Here is a 24222-nt window from a genome sequence, read left to right on the forward strand (position 1 = left end):
GTGTGTGAGTATATGTGTGTATGTATGTGTATATGTACATGCATATATGTGTATGTATGCATGTGTGTATGTGTGTGTATATGTGTGTATGTGTATGTATATGTACATGCATGTATGTGTATGTATGTGTGCATGTGTGTGTGGGTGTGTGGGTGTGTGTGGGTGTGCCCGCCCATGTGTGCCTGTGTGTGCGCGCCCACCAACCACCAGTCATGCTCATACACAGTTTGCATGTAGAGGTCTGAGAACAACGTGACAGACTTCACTGTTCAACTATGTGATTTCTGAAGATCAAATTCAGTCATGAGGTTTTGTAGCAAGTACTCTCACCTACTGCCATCTCACCAGCCTCGAAATGTATTTTTATCTTTAATAAGAAATAGTATTTTAGCACACACATATACACATATACATACACACATATGGGCATATCATAAATTATTTGCCCAAACAGACAGCCAGGTTTTATTACGCTCTTGTATAGCTAGTTTTGCCCACTCACTCGATTTCCTCTGCATCATGAAGTCTAAGTACTGATATATTTTTGTGGAGATGAGATATTTACTCCTTCTGTGTTGACATGCTCTAAGCAACAGCTGACACACAACACTGATGTTCTCTTACTTGACAGTTGTGAGAATTGTCATGACCACTCAGCATTTCCGATCTTGTTTTATTTTGTTTTATTTTACTGAGACATGATCTTATTATGTACCTTAGACTGGCTGCAAATTCAGAATCTTCTTTCTTGCCTTTACTTATTGGTGCTGGGACCATAGAACTCTGCTCTAAACCTCTTTTTAAAGCCCTTGTGATTAACGATCTTTTCTTGTCTGTCTTGCAAGTGAACTTATATGTCCTTCAAATATGATACATAAAACCTATTTTTATATGAAACCAATGTATATGAAACCATTTTTTTTGGGGGGGGGCGTTTCGAGACAGGGTTTCTCTGTATAGCTCTGGATGTCCTGGAACTCGCTCTGTAAACCAGACTGGCCTTGAACTCAGAAATCCACCTGCCTCTGCCTCCCAGAGTGCTGGGATTACAGGCGTGTGCCACCACCGCCTGGCTGAAACCATTACTTTTAATATGGTGCTAAAATATGATTGTAATGTATGTGTGTCTGCTTGGGTGCCTGTATGTTTACTCTGGTGCATGTGTATTCAAGCACATGCTGTGTACGTGTGTACAGAGGCCAGGGGAGAACAACCTGAGGTGTTCTTACTAGGTGACGGACATCTCCAACTAGCGAGGCTGGTTGGGCAACAGGCCCAGGAGATCCATTTGCCTTTCTCAGTAGTAGGATTACATGAGATCCCACCAATTCAGCTTTGATATTTTTAAAATTTATATATTTATTCGTTTGTTGTTTGGTTGGTTGATTGGTTTTGTGAGACAGTTTTTCTGTGTAGCAATAGCAGTTCTGGAGTTCTCTCTGTAGACCAGGCTGGTCTCAAACTCAGAGATCAACCTGTGCTGGGATTAAAGGTGTGTACCACAACTGCCCAGCTTATTTTGACTTCTATTTTTGCTGTTCCATGTAGCTTTTGAGATTAGAACTCAGGTCCTCACGTTTGCAAGGCAAGTAACTTACTGGCGGAGCATCTCCCAGTTCCTCCAATGTTTTTATACTTATGAGGCTTTTCTTTTCCATACACATTTATATATTATGGAACTAAAGATCTTAGTACATAAAATTGTACCTGTATTAAGGATATTTCCATAGAAGTCCTCTTTAGAAGTATTATACTGGGTTTTAGGCTACAATACTTTATTTTCTAAGTGCTGGGATCATGTGTGCCACAGAAAGGTACTTATGCATGATTCCTGATGTAACTGCACCAATTATAACTCACCAAGTCCTTACCAATTGAGTAAATGTTATCTATGTAAATTTTTTTGTCTAAAGTTATAAGCAATGACTGTTGTGTCCTTGTTATTTCAAATAAGTTCCCACCGTTTCTTTCCTCAAACTGCCTGCGTATGCGGTTTGGATTTTAGCACCCAACTCTCGTTCGAGCTGGCTGACTTGTAAGCACTGAGTTTTCATCACAGTGTTTTCAGCTACTGGCTGCTATTAAATCCAAGGCTATTCTAATGGACAAAGAAGGACACAGAGCTCCCACCAAACACTCATTAGTTGCCTAGCACTGAGCACATTAAAATTGCTGACTGTTTCAATCCGCAGGGCACAATGGGAGAGGGACTATCTCCTTTGGCAACGAAGAGTACAAAGTCCTGAGAGATCTCCTAAAAGGTAGAGATTAGAGTCTTTCATTTTGGTTTTTCTATTATGAAGAGTTCCAAATGTACACAATTATAAGATATTCTGTGATAATGGAGTGGGGAGCCAATGTTCAGTGGTAGAACACTGGCTTAGCAGACACAATGTCCAACACACAGAGAAGCAAAACACATGTGTGTATGCACACACATATATGTACTACAATGAATGACTAACGGTTCTGTGACAAAAATGACATGTTATTATTGTTCTAGCTCAGCTCCTTGATTATTTTTGCTGAACCATTTCAAACTAAATCACAGATACAATATTTCATGTTTACAGATAATAGGTAAGCTTTAAAATTCCCCTATAATTATCTCCCCATTAAAAGTGTAATTCTCTGGTGTTATTCATTAGCTTGTCCTGACTAAAATAAATCCTGTTACCTAAATGACCCCCCATAGTGTTTTTCATAACTAAGGTCACTTCATTTCATTTGGTATTTGTCACTCTGTCTTCTAATCTGTCTAATCCAACCATGCTTTCTGTCCTATGACACAGATGCCCCCTCCCCCAACCAGAGCAGAGGTGCCTTCTTATAAAATGTCCTTGTACTCTGGATCTGTCTGCTGGAATTTCCAAGTAGTCCCTAACTTATTTCATTAGAACTCTTGATTCCTATTAAATGGGTATTGGACCTTAAGCTTACAGTTAAACATGTATGGAGAGAATGTTTTCATGAGAGACACTATATGCCTCTTGAAGAAGAACATGTAACAAGGTAACCACTTAAAACAGTGACTTGAGTTTTATCACTTTGTAGGCTCCTTCCCTTCTACAGACACATCTGTTCTTTATTTATTTTAAAGATTTATTAATCTAGTTATTTGTTATGTATACGGGCATTTTACACACATATACATCTGTGTACCATGTGTGTGAACATATTTTCCTTTGTGATGAGAGATTTCATCAGGGAACAGCCCAGGTACCCCGTGAGTATGGCAAGAGGCCCACTGTTTAAATAAGACTCTGACTGAACATCCTCACCATGGTAACTATGATTATAACATTCCCAGAAGCACAGCTTTATCTGCACTCGACTTTATTCATCAGGAGTCTCCAGGAGAACGGATCCTCCTTGGCAGTAAGAGCGCATGTAACAATCTTCAAGTGGACAAGCACATCAGGACAGGTAAACCAGAATGCCCTCTTAGCAGGAAGGGATGGTGTTTGACCTTTCCCTTCCGGGCTCTGATTTTCCCGGACAGTGACCACCTTCATAACTGACGAAAGGAGTTCCTTGTTGGTAATAAATTTTGTTTGTCTTAATTTTTCTTATCTTTATAGACATATGGATTTTATATTCAGTAATAATTATTATAGTTCATCATTTTTACTGATTTGAGGTTTTGTTTGTTCTGGTTTGGTTTGAGGGTTTTTGTTTGTATGTTTGTTGTTCTTTTTCTTTTCTTTTTTTTTTAAAGGTGGAATTGAACAGCCAAGGCTGTCACTGAACTTCTGATCCTCCTGCCTCCACTCCTGGGTACTGGGATTACATGGATGGTCACCGCACCACGGGATTACAGGTATGGCTACCGCGCGCCACTTATATGGTGCTGCAGATTGAGCCCAGGGCTGCCTGCATGCCTGACAAGCACTCTACCATCATGAGCTGCAGTCCTGGCTCCACTGCTAATTTTAATGTTCAGGAAAAAAAATAAGATTAAAATAGTAACTCGTCTCATTTCCAAACACAAGGTTCTTTTTCCTACATCATTACTGATGTGAACCTAAACAGTAATTTTGACTCTCCGTAAAATGTACCATAGTTTAAAATTCCCACAGAGGCTGTGAGAAACTATTTTTTTATTTGGTTAATGTCAGAATCTTAATTTTCAAGACTATGAAGTTGAAAATAGACAGAACATTTAAGATGTGATCCTGTGTTTTAAATGCTAGCTCTAAGTACTAGAACCATCCATTGTTATCCAAAAAATGAAGACCTAGGAAGCACTTAGTATACCTTAAACAAAGCCATAACTGTAATTAAGAGTTTGTGATGGTTTGGACGGGCTTGAATGTCTGTCTCTAAGGCTTGCGTACCAAAAGCTTGAGGCTTAGTACAGTGGCATAGGTCAGCATCAGAGCCTTTAATAAGCAGAGTCTTATGGGAGCCGGTCAGCTCATGGGAGTTACTGTCCTCATTGCCTTCAGAAGGGATCGAGGTAGTTCCTATGGGACCTTCGTTAGCTCCTATGAGAGTGAGCTGTTACCCAAGAAAGAGCAAGTCCAGTCACTGAATCATACCCACATTCCAGCATCATCACATAGCTGTTCCCCCTTGACATCCACCATAATGGGATACAGCCAAGAGACCCCCAGTGACTCAATCAATGGGCCTCCTAGACCTCGGAGTTTCAGACTGTAAGCCTATCATCTAAGTAAACTATTCATCCTCGGATATTTTGTTACAGCAGCAGAAAATGGTCTACAGATCCATTTTGGCTACAGATCATGACAGTTAAGAATTATTTCTTACATTAGAGATTTGAAAGTTTCAGATTTAGTGATTTTTTTCTTGTCAGTCTTTAAGTTTTAATTTTTCTGTTCATAAAAAGCAAACTAAGATGATATCATGAAAATGAAAATGATTATTATAATGATTTAGTAATTCAGACTAATTCATGTTTTAAGATGCCAACACAATGAATGGAAAAAGTTATAAATTTAAAATTCTGATTAGAGAATTAAATAAAATAAATACATTTAAATATGTCAAACATGTCATTAGACTACTTTTCCCTTATATAATATTTAATATTGTCATATTAGCTTATTAATTTATTTTCCTAAACCATTTTTCTTGAAAACTGACTATATAAAAATTAGTTTTAGGTCAACTCGGTTTTGATTGGCATCATTTATGACTAAATAAAATATAACGTAGAAAGCTAAATATCATTTCATGCTTTTATAGAAATTACAGTACACATGACAGAGCATTGTACAAACCTTTAACTTAGCTTTCAGAGCAGCTACAATTCAACATCAAGTCATATTGGAAGTCTTCGTGTTCAGCGCAACTTCCAAGTTTAAACAATTTAATTGTGTGTGTGTGTGTGTGTGTGTGTGTGTATGCGTGTTGTGTGTAAGGAAGGTGCACATGTGTGTGCAGGGGGTATAGGTCTGTGTGCACAAATGCATGTGGGGAGTACTGGTCAACCTCTAGTGCGGTTCTTCAGGTGCCAGGCATCTCAGTATTTGTTGACTTTCGAGGCAGGGTCTCTTGCTGGCCCAGAGCTCACCTAGTAGACTAAGCTATCTAAACAGTGAGGCCCAGGGATGACACCTGACCGTGTCCACCTCCCCAACACGGAGGATTCCGAGTGGTTCATCGCATCAAGCTTTGTTATGCAAGCAGAGGGTGACAGTCAATGTCACATGTTCCTAACTGCCCGGCATGCACTTTTACCAAATGAGTAATGTCCCCAGCCCAACTTTCAAAAAATTTAAAGTCCAACTTTGCTTTTGAATTCTTATTCAATATGTGTTGGGAGAGTTCTTCTTGGAATGAAATTTGGTGAAGTTACTTGGTGAAGTTACAATACCGTGCTCCCAACCTCAAAGGAGACTTGTTTCCTCTTAAATGAGACCGAGGATAAGCACATTTCCAAACCACTGCTACTGCTTGACCTACACATGCAAATCGGCATCAAATCCCACGAGGACTAAAAAGCTCCAACAAAACTTCATTTTTGTGTTCCAGGGCACAGCAACCAAAATGTTTGGACCACTCATGCAGGGGAAATTTGGGCTACGATAGAGCTTTTAAATTAAGATGGAATATTTTGGTATCATTTCTAAAAGGCTCAAGTTGATGTTTATTTTTGTTTTCTGATTTTAGTTATCAGCCAAAAGCTTATTCCACTTGATTTTAGACAAAAGGAGGAAGAAGTGATCCAATTAACTAACACACCACGGCAGGTAGAGCTTACTGCGTTAATGTAGAGCAATGGGCAGTGTTCGTTAATAGATTTTTATTATTCCTTCAGCCTGGGACTCTACTTACTCTCAAAAATGTCTTAGATGGAAACCTTGAAAGCAGTTCCCAGATGATTTAAAAAAAAAAAAAAGCATAGGATTTACGTTTTCTTAAAGACACCTAAACCATTTTAAACTTTAAAACATTTAAGAAAAAAAAATTTTTTTTTGTTTTTTTTTTCGAGACAGGGTTTGTCTCCAGGTCTGTCCTGGAACTCACTCTGTGGATGAGGCTGGCCTCGAACTCAGAAATCTGCTTGCCTCTGCCTCCCAAGTGCTGGGATTAAAGGCATGCGCCACCACTGCCCAGCTGAAAATTTTCTTTTATAATGAATAATTATTCATTAAATAATAATTCCTTCCTTGCCCTTCTCTCTCCCTGCCTCTCTTCACTTCCTTTCCTTCCTTTTTAGTTTGGCTGTCTTGAGATTCAATCTCATGTAGCCCAGGCTACCCTCGAACCCGCCATGTAGCAGAGGATGATCCCAAACTCTTGGTTCTCTCGCTCCACCTCCTGAGTGCTGGGCGTACAGGTTTGCATCCCCACACCCAGCTGTCTCTCTGGTTTTTGTTTTCTTTTGAAAGCACAAGGAACACACAATCTCAAACACATCTGATACTCCACAAAGCTAACTGGACCTGGGGACTGGGGACTGAATGAAGACGCTGTCTATATCATCAATGCGAGTTTGAGTTGTAACAACATGAACCAAGAGCTTGAAAAAATGTAAAGGTGTGAATCATATCCCAATACTAGAATTCTGTACAGCGGTATGAAATTCTGTTCAGGGGACCCAACAGCACCCCGCCACACACAAATTTAGGTGAGACAGGATACCAAATGCAAGGCTCATCTCCTTTGAACCAACTCTGGGTCCAGTTTCTTGATTTTCCTTAAAAATATCTAGCAGCAATTACCAACTTTCCGAAGCTCAAAAGAAGATTCAAACTGGTGCCCAGCCGCCAGCAAGAGGACTGCATAATTAATGCCTGACTGCAGTGTTGGCTCCGACTCAAATGCCTTTTTGAACCTATGAGGGGAAAAAGAGTACAAGTTTACTTTCTCAGTCATGAAACCCTGGGTGTGCAGTAACTTCTGTTTGCATAACTTCAGTGCCCAAGCAAAAATTATTCCATTGGCGTCCGCCCCAGAATCTAGTGTGCTAGGATTGTAATGCTTAAGTGACTGCATACCCGTGACCCTCCAGCTCCTCTGAATCTGATACTTAACTCATCCCGCAACCTACTGACCCTATCTTTTTAAAACGTCCTTATTTTCAAACAACTATCAGAAACATAGGAATGTGGGTGACTGATATTTTAAAAATGAAAACACATTGTATATTCGGTTGTTGTTGTTGTTTTGTCTTGGGATACACAAAGCTTTCATTGAGCAGTTTCATCCTGGCAACGCCCTGAAAGGATGAGAACCCAGTAAGTGGGTTCTCAAGGACAAAAGGCCAATTACAGGAAGAAGTTCACAAAGTCCAAGGTTGGACCCATGCACACAAGTTTTGGCTGGAAGGGCACAAAGCCGTTTTCTGGATGTGGATAAACCTGAGTTTCAACCTTGGGAAGCACATTGGAAAGGACCAGTGTTTGGCTCTCTAGCACAGTTTTTCTTTTAAAAAAAATTTTTTTTTGTTTGTTTGGATTTGGTTTTTTCGAGTCAGGGTTTCTCTGTGTAGCCCTGGCTATCCTGGAACTCACTCTGTAGACCAGGCTGGTCTCGAATTCAGAAATCCGCCTGCCTCTGCCTCCCAGGGTGCTGGGATTACAGGCGTGCGCCACCACAGCCCTGCCAATATTTATTTATTTTTTTTATACTCCATACTTTATCTCTTCCTGCCCCCTCTCCACCCTCCAACCAGTCCATATCCCATACCTCCTCCCCGCCGCCCTGTCTCCACATGGATGTCCCCACCCCTACCCCACCTGACCTCTAAACTCCCTGGGGCCTCCAGTCTCTCAAGAGTTAGGTGCATCATCTCTGAATGAACACAGATTAGGCAGTCCTCTGCTGTATGTGTGTTGGGGGCCTCATGTCAGCTGGTGTATGCTGCCTGTTTGGTGGTCCAGTGTTTGAGGGATCTCATGGGCCCAGATTAATTGAGACTGTTAGGGTAACACATGCTAGCAGTAAATTGGGGGATTCCACACATGCACAATTAAGCAGGCAATGATATCAATAATGATTTCATTTGGACACATAAAGAGGATAAGGAAAGATATAAACATTCCAGTCCCCAACAGAATCTGCTTGAGATGAGCACGTGAGAAAAGAGAAATTCAGAATGAAGGAAACATAGACTAAATTCTTCATAAATGACCATTTGAAGATACATTAAAAGAAGACTATATAAGGAAAAATATTATAGAAGCTATTTCATTTAAATCAGAGCTAAAATATAAGAAAAGCAAAACTGAGGTAGAGGGCAGATTATTGTATTTATATTCTTAGCTTTCATATGTGCTTGATATTTCTCATAATTTAAATGAAGTTAAACATTAAGCAAAAATACATCTCTCTGAATGTTGAAGTCCTTGTGTTTTCCTTAAGGAGCTAACTTTTAAGGAGGACAAATGCTCAAATCCACACAAGAAAACCCCAAATAATTATTCATCATCATTTGGCTCTGTTAGATAAATATTTGCAGATTTTTAAAGGAAATTCCAACTATACAAAAATATTTGCACTTCTTTTAGAAATATAGGTATTTCTGTTCTAAACGGAAAACCAAGGTCACGTCAAGGGACAGTATAATTTACAAGTCCTCATTTATGTCTTAAAGGTCTTTGTTCACAGACATGTGGATACTTCCAATAAAAAAGTATAGGAAATTAAATGAAACTTGACTTTCTTAAAGTAATATAAACTAGACAATATTATTCAATAAGGAACCAATGAGCACAGAGTATCCTACCTGTGATGTAACAGGAACCAATGAGCACAGAGCATCCTACCTGTGATGTAACCTTCTGAAACCTTGAGCCCAAACAAGCCCTTCCTTTCTTAAGTTGTTTCTGTCAGGTACTTCCTTCACATAACCAGCACGAGAGGGCAACAGGTACAAACCGGACTTTATATATGTCTGGAGACTGATGTTAAGCATCAACATCACTGAACTAAAGCTCTAGAGAAAAGACCCCCAAAGACAAATACTGTATGTCCTCTCTTCTGTGTGGAAGTCAGCACTGAAGCGCTTGGAATGCCTCAATGCATAAAACCACAGAGGTCAGGTACAGAGTAAGAGGCTGGCGGGCAAGGGAAATAGACCACACAGTTACGGAGAGACAGTTGGGGGATACTGGGGCAGGCACACTACACCTGGGGGTGGGGGGGTGGCAAGAGAAAGGTAAGCTAAGGGATACAGAGAGGAGTGACCAACGCTAAGAACCACTTGAGGGTCGCATGGAAGCTTAATACTATAGAAGTTTCTTAAAAAATAAACACATATATGAAAGAAACCTGAATGGAGTCACCAATTAATACGGAAGCCTTAACTACGCACTTTTGCCAAATGAACCCTCCAGTGTCAGGAATAGTTGTTGCAAAGAACCAACATGGAAACCCCCAAAACGACGCAGGCTAATGCCAAGGCTATGGGTTGTCCTCCACAAACAGATGGTAAGGCCTTACTGCCGAAGACAACACGTCTCATCAATCACAGATAAACGAAGGCAGTACCTACCGAGAGCTGTCACCCCTACTGGCTAAGGAAGGTACGCTGTATACCACCAGAGGAAAAAGATAAACACTACCCCAGCTATAGACTCTGCCATCTACAACCGTAACCTGCCTACAGGATGACCTGCTGGCAGAGCAGTAGCCTGAATGTTGTGGGAATAACCGACTGTCTTCTGATTGGATTGAAGAACTACTCCATGAGATGGAACCTATGCCTGAAACTGCTCAGGTAAACAAGAACCTGAGACTAGACGGGCTATGGGCCTAGGAGAAAGACAAATCCAAATACTGTTGTTCTGCTAAGGAAACAGTAATAAAATGACTCCCAGTGACGTACTACTAACACAGAGACCCAGAACGGGACCATGTGCAGAGACTGAGAGATTTTGGAACACTCAGTCTTTGATGTCTTCAAACACCTCCCCCCAGGGCTCGGGAGTTATGGGGAAGAGGAGGCGGAAAGTCTTTAAGAGCTGAGGGGATGGGTGACTCCAGGGGAACAGCGTCTTCCAAACCCAACAAGGATGGGTGCACATGTAGACTCATCATGCTTGCGTAAGTTCAAACCAGACAGAGTTCCGTTATATGCTGAGATGGAAAAGGGGACCCAGGCTTGGACTGTTGTCCAAGAAGCTGTCTCTGACATCTTCTTGCAAAGGAAGAATTAGTTTTCTCCAGTGGAGTCTCACTAGGCATATTAACTACTCTTAAGGGTTGGCCCCATACCCAGCAGTAGATGACCATCATAAAATTTGTAGACTTTTAGCTTTATATTGTACTGGCTAGTTTTATGTCAACTAGAGACAAGCTAGAGTCATCAAAGAAGGAGCCTCAATGGAGAAAATGCCTCCTTAAGATCTGGCTATAGGGCATTTTCTTAATTAGTAACCAATGGGGGAGGGACCAGCCTATTGTGGGTAGTGCCATGCCTGGGCTGGAGGTCCTGGGTTCTATAAGAAAGCAGGTTGAACAAGCCATAAAGAGCAAGCCAGTAAGCAGTACCCTTCTATGGCCTCTGCATCCTTCCTTCCTTCCCTGCCTAAGTTTTTGCCCTTACCACGTTTGACAATTAATTGCTATATGGAAATAAGTCGTTTCCTCCTCAAGTTACTTTGGGTCATGGTGTTTCATCGTAGTCATAGTAACCATAAGACACTTCGGTGGGATAGTGTTTCTCTTCCTGGCCTTTTGCTTGTACGGTACAGTTTCCAATTTTGGTTGTTTATGGAGAGCTCCACCCCCCCCATGTGTATATATGTGTGTGTTTTGTGTGTGTGTTTCCTGTCTTCCTTTTTTAAAAAAAAATTATGTTTTTTCTTGTTTTCTAAAGAGAGAAAAAAAGAAGGTAGGTGGGTGGGTGAAGAGGTCGGGGGAGGGGGAACTGTCATTGGAATATATTGTATAAAAAACTTTTTTCAAATAAAATGTGATATCATTCCAAAAACCATGAAATTTGCATATCTCTAAAGTAAACTAAAACTCTAGAGACAGAAACATTCTTCTAAAAAGAGCTGGGTTGCTGCTGATCATGAGATCAGGCTCTTCCCCTGGTATAAGCAGAGATTCTCTGCCTAGTTGAAGGTCTGCTCGGGAGAAGAAAAACTCACGGAGTGGGAGTGCTTGATAAGTGTATGGGCTGGAGACAGAGCCTCCGACAGCAGCGCTGACTTTTCCCCATAGGATGTGCTGAGGGACGGGTTGGGTTCTTCATCAGTTCGATGGGATGGGACGTGCTCGGACAGCAGTGAGAACTGATGCCTGGTAATGTTCAAGTCCCACCAGGTTAACACCTCCTAGGCAAAAGAACCTGAACATAAAGGTCTCAGCCTAAGGATATTACTGCAGTTGGGGAGACGTCTCAGCGAGCCCGAAAGCCTGGGTTTGGATGTCCAGCATCCATGTAAAAATCTTGGTACTGCAGCACACATCTGTAACTGGAGTACTTGATAGGAGAGGCAAGTGGGTACCTGGTCAGCCAGGCAGGAGAGCTGAATCAGCACACTTTGAGCTCACTGATTCTGAGAGATTCTGTCTAAAAACATAAGCTGGAAAAAGATTGAGGAAAATGGGCCTAGAGGCCCATGGTGCCTCTAGGCTGCATCCATGCGCATTTACACATGCATCTGAAAGCCCTCGTACAGACACACACGAACATGCATACATACCCCACACACAAACAAACACATACACATGCAAACATACCCCCACACACAAACACATACACATGCAAACATACCCCCACACACAAACACACAGACACACACACATGCATACATACCCCACACACAAACACAAAGACACACACACATGCATACATACCCCACACACAGATCACACACATGCATACATACCCCACACACAAACACACTGAATAAAGGGGGAAAGGGTTTGCTTAAGTTCAGAGCTGAAGGATAAAAAGCTAAATCCCAAAGCCCAAAATATGGACAAGAAATCTCCCATAGTGTTCAAGGGATCAAGAGGGGGAACCTTGCAGGCTCTCTGTCCAAAAGCCAAAGACGGTCACAGCCAAGACTTGGACAAAGCAGACAGATTAGCTCCACCCAAGCTGAACTCAGACACAGTTCAACTCCACTGCATTTGCTGACATCAGCAGCCTCCTGACCTACACGTTCTAAGACAGAAAACACTGATGTTTAGTCTTAGTATAACTCTTGGATGCAAAGTGTTCTGTGTATAATGAATTATGAGGCAAGGAAAGAGTCACCCCAGGTCAGCCACGGCTTGGAGTCAGCTCAGGCAAGCAGGGCCGAGGCACACCTTATCTAGAAGGCGGAGTCTTTAGATGCAGACTTTAAAATAACTACACATAAGGTAAAGAAGACAGGAAAAGATGAAGACATGAATGAAAGGAACAACTTTAACAGAGTTGGAGTCTTAAAAACATCAAATAATCTGAACCTAACATGTACCATACTTAAAAATAAAAGTAGGCTTAAAGGCACACCAAATACCAGAGGAGATTTTTTTTTTGGCGAAGTAAAAAAAAAAAACAAAACAAAAAATAGTAAATAAAGTATTTAAAACAAAGCAGAGAAGGAACTAAAAATGAACACGAGTGGCCCGCCTCCTCAGTCTCTGCAGGTGTGCACCACCCAACCCAATTTAAGAGGGAAATCTTGCAGGGCAGTGGTGGCTCACGCCTTTGGGAAGCAGAGGCAGGCGGATTTCTGAGTTCGAGGCCAGCCTGGTCTACAGAGTGAGTTCCAGGACAGCCAGGGCTACACAGAGAAACCTTGTCTCGAAAAACCAAAAGAGAAAAAAATCTTGAAATTGCCCAGCGGGAGCTACAGCGCAGCTTCCTGGAAGAGCCTTTATCAAATATGGCTAGAGCCCTGGGTCCAACCACCAGCCCTGAGAAAGGAAGGGAGAAAGGGGTGGGGCGTCAGGAAGGAAGACAGAAAAGGAAGTTGGCCAGCAGAGGATAAAGGCTGAACACCCTCAGAGGATCAATAAGACTGAGTTGGTTTTGCAACGCAAACAATGAAAGACAGAAGAAATCGGCTTCATCTTTAGGGTAAGAAAATAGATGTTTTGAGACAAAAGCTGCAAATCATTGCCAGTTCATTCACACCACAAACACACCACCAGAGTGCTTTCAGAGCGAGGAAGACTGATTCGAGTTGGTCCCAAATTGCAGAAAGACAAACATCAAAATAGTAAGCATATGACTATATATAAAGTCAGTTAACTATGGCATTTTAAATCTAATGACTATTTAACTTATTAAGAAAACAATGAGATGCAATACTACGCATTATTCAAGGGGACACCCTGTGATGACCAGTCTTGGCTATCAACTTTACTACATCTGAAAATAACTAAAAACCCAAGCTGCTAGGCATGCCTGTGAGGGTCTGACTGACTGACTCCTTCCCTCCCCACCAACCCCTCTTGGAGACACACTGTCCCTCGGTAGCCCTGCTATTGCTCTGTAATAGGAACTGGCACTGTAGCCCAGGCTAGCCCCTAACTCAGAGCTCAGCCTGTCTTTGTCTCTTGGGTGCTGGGACTAAAGATGTGCAACACCATACCTGGCCTGTGCAGGATTTTTCTTGATCTGATTACTTGAGAAGTCAAGTCCCACAAACCTCTGCCACACCTCCTAGTGACAACCCTCCTAAAAGGTCATGGAAGATGGAAGCTTTGCCTTTTTTTTGGTGACAATTTCATGCGCATATAAAATGATTTCACCACTGTAATAATCCTTATCCCCTCTACTTTCCCACCACTCTAATAAATCACCCTCAGGTCTCCTCCCCTCCCTTGTAGACCCCTCCCTACAATTTCCCTTCCAAACATCCACTCTTTAAGATCCACTGAGTTTGCCTTTGAGAGTCACACCCGATAAACAGGACCCACAGATGCTACGATAATGAAACTATTCCAGCAGAAACTGACCCATTTTTGAGAAGCAAACTGCTCTCACCTAACTCAGTGTGGGCCACACTCGGCAGATGGTTTGGCCTTCTCTTCTCTGCTCTGCCTCTGAGATCCGGCCCTAAAGGCACAGCCACAGGTAGAACGGCCAGGAAAAAATGCTCATGCTGGGCTGGAGAGATGGCTCAGCAGTTAAGGGCACTGAGTGTTCTTCTAAAGGTCCTGAGTTCAAATCCCAGCAACCACATGGTGGCTCACAACCATCCTTAATGAGATCTGATGCCCTCCCCTCTGGGGTATCTGAAGACAGCTACAGAGTACTTACATATAATAAATAAATACATCTAAAAAAATGTTCACGTTAAATCACCAATAGAATAGAATCACCAAGGTAGAAGGCACATCCATCAGGACATGCGCCAACCAAGCTCAGGGGACAGAGGTAGAAATGTGCAATCTTCCTGTAGAGAATGTCCATATCAGGGTAACACCTGTGCCGTCATCCACAAGAGAAACCCGTGGCTAACTCTAAAACACTGAGAGAGTGTACAAGTAGCAGTCTCCAAATATTGTGATCTTAAGACAGTGACAACTGTATGTGACACTTGGGGACCAGTACTTATAACCCTGACAACGGTTACAAACCAGAGGGAATTCCTAACAATACAGAAACTGAAGCACAGAAAAAGCCAGTCACACGGTGTGGAACAGGCAAGACCGAACCTGACTTTGTTCTCTGGATGCCAAAGAGCGAGCCTTCTTCTCTATCCCTCTCTAACCCTTGGTTTGTACTTTAAAAATTATTTTAGTTGCTTTTTGGCACGTGTGTGTGTGTGTGTGTGTGTGTGTGTGTGTGTGTGTATGTGTGTGTGTGGGGGCACCTGTACATGCACTTGTATGTACCTATGTGCACATGGGGTACAGACGTGGAGTCCTGTCAATCTCAGGTGTCTCTAACTGACCTCATGAAATGCGTATCTCACTGAATCACTTCCCGGCCCCCGTGTTTCCTTCCAGATGGCCACTGTCTGCTTTTCAGGAGGGGACTGAGGAGCTGAACTCAGGTCCTCTTGCTTACGTGGCTGGCGCTCTCAATTTAGTGCCAGCTCACCTGCCTCACATTATTTTGTTTCACATAATAAAAAGAGAGTCGACCGGAAAACATGAAAGGAAGAATAAAAGCAGAGAACAAATTTTGTATCTTCTATTGATATTAATATGCTCTAGGAAAATGGAGTTTTTCACCAAATAGATTGCATCAGCTTTATCAGGCCAAAGACTAATATTTATGAAAAAGTCAATACAGCAATAGTACTAAAATACGTCCATAAAATACACCAAAGCAGTTGTTTTTCATCGTTGAAGTCTTTACAGACTAATTTGCAGAAGGATATATGAACATACCTTTCTGTAAAGAAAGCTACAGTGGTTAGTGGTGCAAAATGATTCAGAAAGAACTAAAACGACCAGCCGAGAGTAGTGTTCAAGTAGGGGAAACTTCTGCCATAGATTCAGCTGTCATCTTGCCACAAACTTAATTACCTAGGAAGAGGGGACCTCTACTGAATAGCAGAGTCCTGACTGGTGTGTGGGCGTGGCCACGAGGCTTTTGGGTAGTGGCTCATTGATGCAGGAGGAACCAACCCGTGGTGGGAGACACCATCTTAGGCAGCTAGTCCTAGGCTGTGCAGGAAAGCCAGCTGACCCAGCCAGGGCCACACGCCAGCAAGCAGCCTTTCTCTGGTGGTTTCTGCTCCATTCAGTTCCGGCCTCAGGTTTCCCCTTGACTTCCTTTCCTAACTTGGCTTCCTTCCATAACAGACCCCTGGATCCTTTAAGGTGCTCTGGGTTACATTGTATCATCACAATAGAAAAAAACAAACAAACAAACAAAGCCAAACCAAAAGCAAATCCTTAGCAAAAGAACTCAACATTCACATACTAAGAAAATTCCTAAGTAATATTTGAATAATAGCATGATATTGCTTATATTCCTTTATTTGTTTCAGCACAAAGTATCTGTTGAAAGGGAGCTAATAGAGTGTCTTACATTCAACTCAATATTACATTTGAGAAACGATATTTCGCATCTAAGTGCAGTTATATAGGAATTGCACTTAAAACGAATCACTTCTCACTCAAATCTCCAAAGCAACAGATGTTGCTCGAGAACTTCTTCTAATTGGCACCGTCTTCTGACTGACAGCGAAGGACGAGGCCTTGGTGGTAAAGTAGGTGGGGTTTTCATCATAAAGACGGTGTGCACACTCTCATCCTCGCTGAAGGGAGTCTGCTTTCCAGCCAGGAGAAACGGGACTCGAGTCCCATTGAGCGGTCGCTTCCCTTGTCTGTGTCCTAACAGCTGTGATTCTCCCAGTGAGACATGGGTGATTAAATTAGAATGTCATGCCTCTTAGGGCCTCTACAGGCTCCTGAAATTATCATCCATGAAATGTTGAGAAGCAAAGCAAAACAGCATGTGTAGGAAATGAGTGTGTGGTCACTTGTTTGATCTGGGGACCAGGGACAGCCTCCTTTCTAATTCCAACCTCTTACACACTGGCACATCCTCCTCCTCCTCCTCCTTCTCATCATAACAACAACAACAACAATAACAATAATCAGATCAAGAATTGTAAAAGTCCTAAACACTATTTATTCCATCCATTTCTACAAAATCTTTTTTTTCCCTGAAAAGAGAAAAACCACGCTGTCTTATGATCTGCCTGCCTTTAAATTTGGTATATCATGACACATCACCAGAAACATTTTTTTTATCCAGAGCCACAAATGTCTCCTAAGTGCACATGTGAAAAAAAACTGAAATCGAGACCTCCAAAGAGATCTCTGTACGCCGATATGCATAGCAGTTCTTTTTACAAGGTGCTAAAGACGGAAGAACCAGCCTGTTTGTGGGCGGATGCAGGGATGAAGGAAATGCGGTATATGCACACGAAGAACCAGTAGTCAGCTTTTAAAGGAAAGTGATGCTGACACAGGCTATCATAGCCATACCCTCTGGAAATACCGTGGTAAGTCAGTTAAAATAACCACAAAGCAAATACGAGGTATCTCCAGTAGAGTCACAGAAACAAGGAGTAGAACTGTGACCCCCAGGGGCTAAGGTAAGGGAGAAATTATTTAATGGGTACAGAATTTCAGGGCTATAGGAGGGAGAGAGGCTTGTGCATGGGAGACAGACAGATAGACACATGAACATGCTCGATGCTACTGACTGTACTCTCAGAACTGGTTACCATGGTAAATTTCTTTCAAGGTCCATGACTGTCAAACAAACAACACAAAGAAACCAGGCCCACAACTCTGAATGACAGACATTCCACCTTGCAAAGATGCTATCCTTTATTTAGAAAAAAAAAATGACCAGTTAGTTCTCTTATTTCTTGTTACCACAAGTCCCGTGCAGAGAATGTCACTGTAAATACACCTTTGATTTGTGTCTGCCATTTCTTCAGGACAGGCTCCAAACGGCTCAATGGCATCAGAGAACGTCAATTAAGCATAAAGCTTATTTCAGACCGCTAGATGCGCAAACTGCATCCAAGACAGATGCGACCTGTTTCTGTTCCCAAGATCATTGAGCAGAGACTTCCATATGTACCCGTGTTGAACTGGTCGCATCTCTTTCCCCCTTTGCCAAAAGACAATGACAACAAAAAGTTGACTCTCTTGACCCTCGAACAATCACTGACATCAGAGAGGCTGCTGCTATTAATTGGTTAGCACAGCAATTGCACTGGGGCAACAGCAAAATGCTTCTTCCAAGTACAGGGGCTTCTGGGCTGAGAAATTATTCTCTGAACCGCACATGCCGATCTACCGCATCCAAGTTCCACTTGAGCATGGCAACTTCACTGGAAAGAATATAGCTAAAAAAAAAAAAACCTACCTCAAGCAAAGAATTAAGAGCAGATGAATCCATCCCAACAGAGACATAAGAAACATGAAACTATGGCAACACAAGTTCTCCAAAATTTACCTGCGCTCTGGCAGATCACCCAGTGAGATTGAATTAATGAAGTTCCAGAGAGCTTGGCTATGCAGAGACAGACAAGACAGTTCTGTCGCCTGAGAATTAAGTGTAATGATTTTATAGTTCTCTCTTTATAGATAAGGTCTTTCAAAAGTCTTGGTGACAAACCTGCTAATCAGTATTTCTGTGGCCTTCGAGGCACAGTAATCGCACCCTTTTACCCTTAGACGGATTCTGACTGTGACGACTATCCCCTCAACAAATTCCAGCGCCCCAGTTTGTTCCTCAGGGTTACCAGAGCTCCTTGGTGATCTCCAAGGTGACTGCCCATCCTGTTTCACTCTCCTTCCCTCATCCCACCCTCTCTGACACCATGCCAAAGATCCTCTAGCCAGCATGGCACCGGGCCTGCCTTCCCTGACTTATTTAGCCTCTGTGATTTTTAAAGAGGCGAATTGTTTTCACTGAACCACAGCCTAATCGCATAAAAGATGGAAGAACGTTATTTGGATGGCTTAGTCCATGAAATACGTGGTCAGCAAACATGGAGTTTGCCTTCTAGAACCTACGTAAGAGAAGCCCTGAGCAGCAAACATTGCAACCCCCAGCACTGCAGACATGAAGTCAGGCAGATCCCTGAAGCTCACTGGCCAGCCAGTCTAGAGTCCTAGATGAGGTCCAGGCCAATCGGAGGCAGGGACGGAGAGAGGGAGGGAGAGAGGCAGGGAAAAGAAAGACAGGAAGAAAGGGAGCTGGGGAGGGGAGAGGAGAGAGGGCGGGAGGCAAGATGGAGAGAAACAGAAAGTGATGGCACCTGAAGAATGACACTCAAGGCTGTCCTGACTTGACGTGAATACCTATGAATCAGGGTGCTCATGTGTATGAGCACACACACACACACACACACACACACACACACATACTTCTGCAATCTCAACCTAGATTATAAAGATTTCAGTATCAACATATACCTGGGCTTCCATATCCGTGGGTTCCCCATCACAACATTCAATACATGACAGGTTGAAAAAAGTTTAAGAAAATACTACGTGTACACTGAATTAGTACAGATGCTGTCTTGTCGTTATCTCCTAAACAATACAGGGTAATGGTTCCGGACACAGAATTTACATGTATGAGGCACTGTAAGGAGTGTAGACAAGTTAGGTACAGGCTTGCATGGCTTTGATGCAAGTACCAAGCCATTTCATCTAAACATTTGCACTCCCGTGGATTTTGATCCGTGGGCATTTTATAACTGACTCCCCTCAGATTCCAAGAGATGAATGTAGTAACAGTATTCCAGTCAACCTCAAGAGCTTCACTGAACAAAATAACTAAACCAAGGACCACGGACAGCAGGTTTAACAATTGCCCTTTTCTTTCTTTCTTTTTTCTTTTTGAGGCACTGGAATGGATCCACACATTCTTCCTTCCAACCTTATCCCCTGTGCCTCATCAGATTCAAAACCCAAAGACTATTGGACCGATGTATCGTAATGTGGAAAGCTAACGGAAAACAATAAAACCCCAAGTGTCTACAGGGCAGTCAGAGGATGCCCTGCATAGATAGCCCTTGCACAGTGGAGGGCACAATGGGGTAGGAACTTTCACTATCCACCCTAGGGCAGGAGCCCTGGACTTATTAACAGTATTTAAAAGGGGACTTGTAAGAAGGGCTCCGTGAGCCCTGACATCACAACTGGTTTGTTTTATAAAAGGGCGGTGTGAAGGCCCTGGTGAACAATCAAGCCTTGGGACAGGCCTGGTAGAAGAGGAAGTTTATTTGGGATCTGGAGGAGGGGGTAGAGGCAGAAAGGAGGGGAACAGAGAAGGTCAGAGAAAGAGAAAATGGAAGAGACGCAGGGAGAGAGAAAGATTAAAAGAGAATAGAGCAGGAAAGAGGGAGGGGGAAGAGAGAGAAAGAAAAAGAGAGAGGGCAGAGAGTCCTTTTTATATGGGAGCCAGGCTCTTACCTGGTACCAGGCTGTAGATAACTGTAGAGTGGAGCCTGGAGATAATGCTAACAACAACTGCCTGGGGTCTTCCTGTGGAACCGAAGCTCCTGTCTCTAAACTTTCCACAGTGCGCAGATCACACAAAAAGCTCCAGGCTAGGACTCAGGCTGGAGGGCCTAACTGCATGCTGTGACACACTGTGTTTTTTTATCCTAGCACCTGAAGTTGAGAAACGAAGACTCTAATGGCTATGACTCAAAAGAGAAGGTCAGTTGAGACATCAGGCTGGGATGCAGGCCCCAGGGCAGGTGTGAATTCTGGGCAGAAGGGAAGAGGCGCTTGGGAACCTCAGAGGTGCCCTTTAACCCCAGCACCCCAGTGGGGCAGCTTTATTCTCCATTCTAACAGAATGCCAGGCAATGGGCAATGCTAGTGCGAAAAGGGCATGCCCTTAGGATGTACTGAAACAGTAAGAAAATGCAACAGCTAACTCAACTAATTAATTAAAATTAATCTAACCAATTAATTAAAATTAACTTATATTAATTAATTAAAATAAATTAATAAATTGATAAAAATAAATAATTTTTACGTGGTGGTGCACGCCTGTAATCCCAGCACTCTGGGAGGCCAGCCTGGTCTACAGAGTGAGTTCCAGGACAGCCAGGGCTACAGAGAAACCCTCTTTCGAAGAAAAAAAAAAAAAACAAATCCAAAAAAACAAAAAAAAAACCAAAAAACAAAAAGCCCAAAACCAAAACAAAACCAAAAAACCAAAAAACCCCAAAGCATTTAAAATGGGGTCAGGCCTAGTGCCTAGCAGGATAAACAGATATAACAACTCTAAAGTTATAGGCAGGCACTCTGGTAAAGCGACATTTCTCCATTACTAAATAAGTAAGGAAGTGATAGGAGATCCTTTCTAAGGTTTCCCATGAAGTCAGCTGACTTTTAACAGCCTTCCCTATCACTAGAAAACTCAGAGCTACCTAGGAATGGAATCGTAAAACCCAGGCCCTCAAGACCTTGACCACAAAGCTTTTCTGAAGACAGTCGTTCTTGAGCTGCACAGGAAACATGAAAAAGGAACCGGGAAGTGAAACCAAAGCAGAAAAAGACATTAAAAGACATCTCTGCTTCCCTGAAATGGACCTCACAACCTTGATCTGTCTGGCCGTTGTCCAAACTCCGGTTCTCAAAAGAGGAAACACTTCTATTCTGCTCACTTGCCCAATGCACGTGACCTTCCCTGAACACAGTTTCCACTTGAATTCACAGACCTTGAAAATCAGGTATTTGGGGCATGATTGGCACACAATCTGCACCACATTTCAGTGGGCACAAAGCTCTGAAAACAACAGAGTCTAATCCTCTACTATGAAGAATAGTCTAATGTGTAAATCTCACGACAATAAACACGCTGTGTAATTACATTACTCTTTTGTAACAGGAGAGAGGCAAAGAAATTTACTGGCTTAAGAGACACAACAAAACTCTTTCATTGTAGGAATAATCCGAGGCACAAACTCAGATTTTAAACCAAAGCTTCCTGTGAAGGTACAGGGAGTCACTGCCCCTAAGCCTTAGATTCAGGCTCTTGGCCACTGCTGCCTTTCCAGTTCTCCTCTAAGCTACTAGCATGACGCAAATTTTAAATACAATTATTTCAGCCTCACATATTAACACTGTGTTATTAGCTACCAGGAACTCCTGAAGAGTCAACTTTCTTTAATAGACAGAGGCAGACCAACATAGTTGTACACAGAAAACTATACATTTAATTAGTCAATATTTTAGAGATAGTAAGACGTGCAAAAAGAACAATATAAACAGAGCTCTGATACAACCACATCCAGCTGTGAAATGAAGCATATTAAATATAATTAAATTCCATGTGAATCACACGACTCTTTCCTCTCTACTGGTGCCATTATACTGGATTTGGAGATTATGATATCCATCCATGCATCTACACTGACACTAGACACACAAGACACTTAAAAAATTCCTATAAATAAGAAATTTCTACTTGTTTATTTTGTTCAACGTACACACACACACACACACACACACACACATATTAGTACTAGAACCCAGGGCCTCATGCTTGCATGGTAAACACTTTACCACTGAGCTGTACCCCTCCCCGAAGTCTCTGTTCAACTTCTAAAAGGACTTTCTATATCACACTGTTCTCTAAGTTCTGCTGCATCTAGAGTCAACAAGTTGCTAATTTCTCTGGGTAATGCCAATATCTCCAGGTAGTTATAAACGTGAATACCCACCCAGCAACGGATTGGGACTCCCATCTCTTTAACATCCTTATCAAAAATTAATATTGTCAGATAATAAAATTTGGATAATCTGAATAGAATAAATTTGTATGTTAGCATTTTGGCTATAAAAGGACTTTATTTTATATAGACAAAATACTTTTTGGGCATTTGTGCTTCCTCTTTTATAGTAATCTTAGGCTCATTTCAATTTTTCTTCTTAAATATTTTTATGCCAGGCCATATATATTGAATAAAATCCTATGCTGGCTACATTTGTTGGTACCGTTTATATTTACTCATATATTTACCCTTTCCAGGGCTCTATTATATTCCTTCCTATATTCCCAGATTTCCCTTTATCCTAAAGAATTCCCTGTAACATCCTTCTAGCAACAAAAGACATGATCTGTATTTGCCTAGATCTTTATTTGCCATAGGTTTGCCTTCGAGTTTGAAATTACTGAGCTCGTAGCCTTTGCTGATCTTTCTTTCCTTTCAGTACTTCACTATGTTGGCCCCTGTCTTCTGGCTTCCCTTGATGAGAACTGTGCACTCTCCCTCATAGGATTTTAAGATTTAATACACACACACACACACACATACATAAGTACACTGTAGCTGTCTTCAGACACACCAGAAGAGGGTGTCAGACCTCATTACAGATAGTTGTTGAACCACCATGTGGTTGCTGGGATTTGAACTCAGGAAGAGCAGTCAGTGCTCTTAACCACTGAGCCATCTCTCCAGCCCGCCCTTACAGGATGTAGCTTCTCTTAGACTACTCTTTGGACATTTTCTGGCATTGCTGAGTTTTAGCAGGCTCAAGACGATGTGCTAATGCAAGCTTTTTTTTGTTTACTCTGAGGGTGGCTTTCTCTGCTCTCTAAACTTGTGGGGTAAGGATGCGTTTCATCAAGCGGGGGTAGCCAGCAGCCACGAATGCTTCAAATCTTTTTCCTTCTTGAACTTCAGATTAAAAGTTGTGTCAGATGCAGCAACGTTCCCCACAGATTACTCAGACGATTAATTTCTTTCTCAATGTTTTTCTTCCCTCTGATTTTGAATGACCTCTTCTCAAGGTTACTGACCTTTGCCTATAGTATATCATATTATATCTGTTCTATTATATATGATATAATATATATCATATCTATATTATATCATATTATATGCATATATTATAACATATTATATCTGTTCGATTAGCCCCAACCTATGGGGCTAATATGCTTTTCTTTTTTAGCTCTAAAATCTTTGTTTCTTTTTCAAATCTTTCCATCCCATAATTCCTCACAGTACTATTTATCATATCCATCTTTTCAGGTGTATTTTTAACATTTTATTACTCTTTTTATGTCCTGTCCTTTGACAATTCTAGAGCCTGTCTTGACCCCTTCCTTCCTTCCTTCCTTCCTTCCTTCCTTCCTTCCTTCCTTCCTTCCTTCCTTCCTTCCTTCCTTCTTTCCTTCCTTCCTTTCTAGCTTCTGAGCTTCCTTCCTCCTTCCTTCCCTCCCCTTTCTTCCCTCTCTCCAGTCCTTCACCTGAGATAGGGTCTCATGGAGCCTAGGCAGGTCCCAAACTCACGGTGTAGCTGAGACCTCCACTGCGGTCTCTACCTCCCAAGTGTTGGGAC

The 24222-nt window shown here is 42.1% G+C and overlaps 1 protein-coding gene across 1 annotated transcript in view; it reads right to left on the bottom strand.

The window, feature by feature from the left end:
• Positions 1-24222, bottom strand: part of Map3k5 (mitogen-activated protein kinase kinase kinase 5) — a 208393-nt gene that overhangs the window by 94882 nt on the left and 89289 nt on the right. The window contains exon 8 of the mRNA XM_052170035.1: positions 7194-7306. Within this exon, the coding sequence (XP_052025995.1) occupies positions 7194-7306 (113 nt within the window). The remainder of the gene's footprint in view (positions 1-7193; positions 7307-24222) is intronic.

This window comes from Apodemus sylvaticus, chromosome 23, assembly GCF_947179515.1.
Source record: "Apodemus sylvaticus chromosome 23, mApoSyl1.1, whole genome shotgun sequence".
Taxonomy (NCBI): domain Eukaryota; kingdom Metazoa; phylum Chordata; class Mammalia; order Rodentia; family Muridae; genus Apodemus; species Apodemus sylvaticus.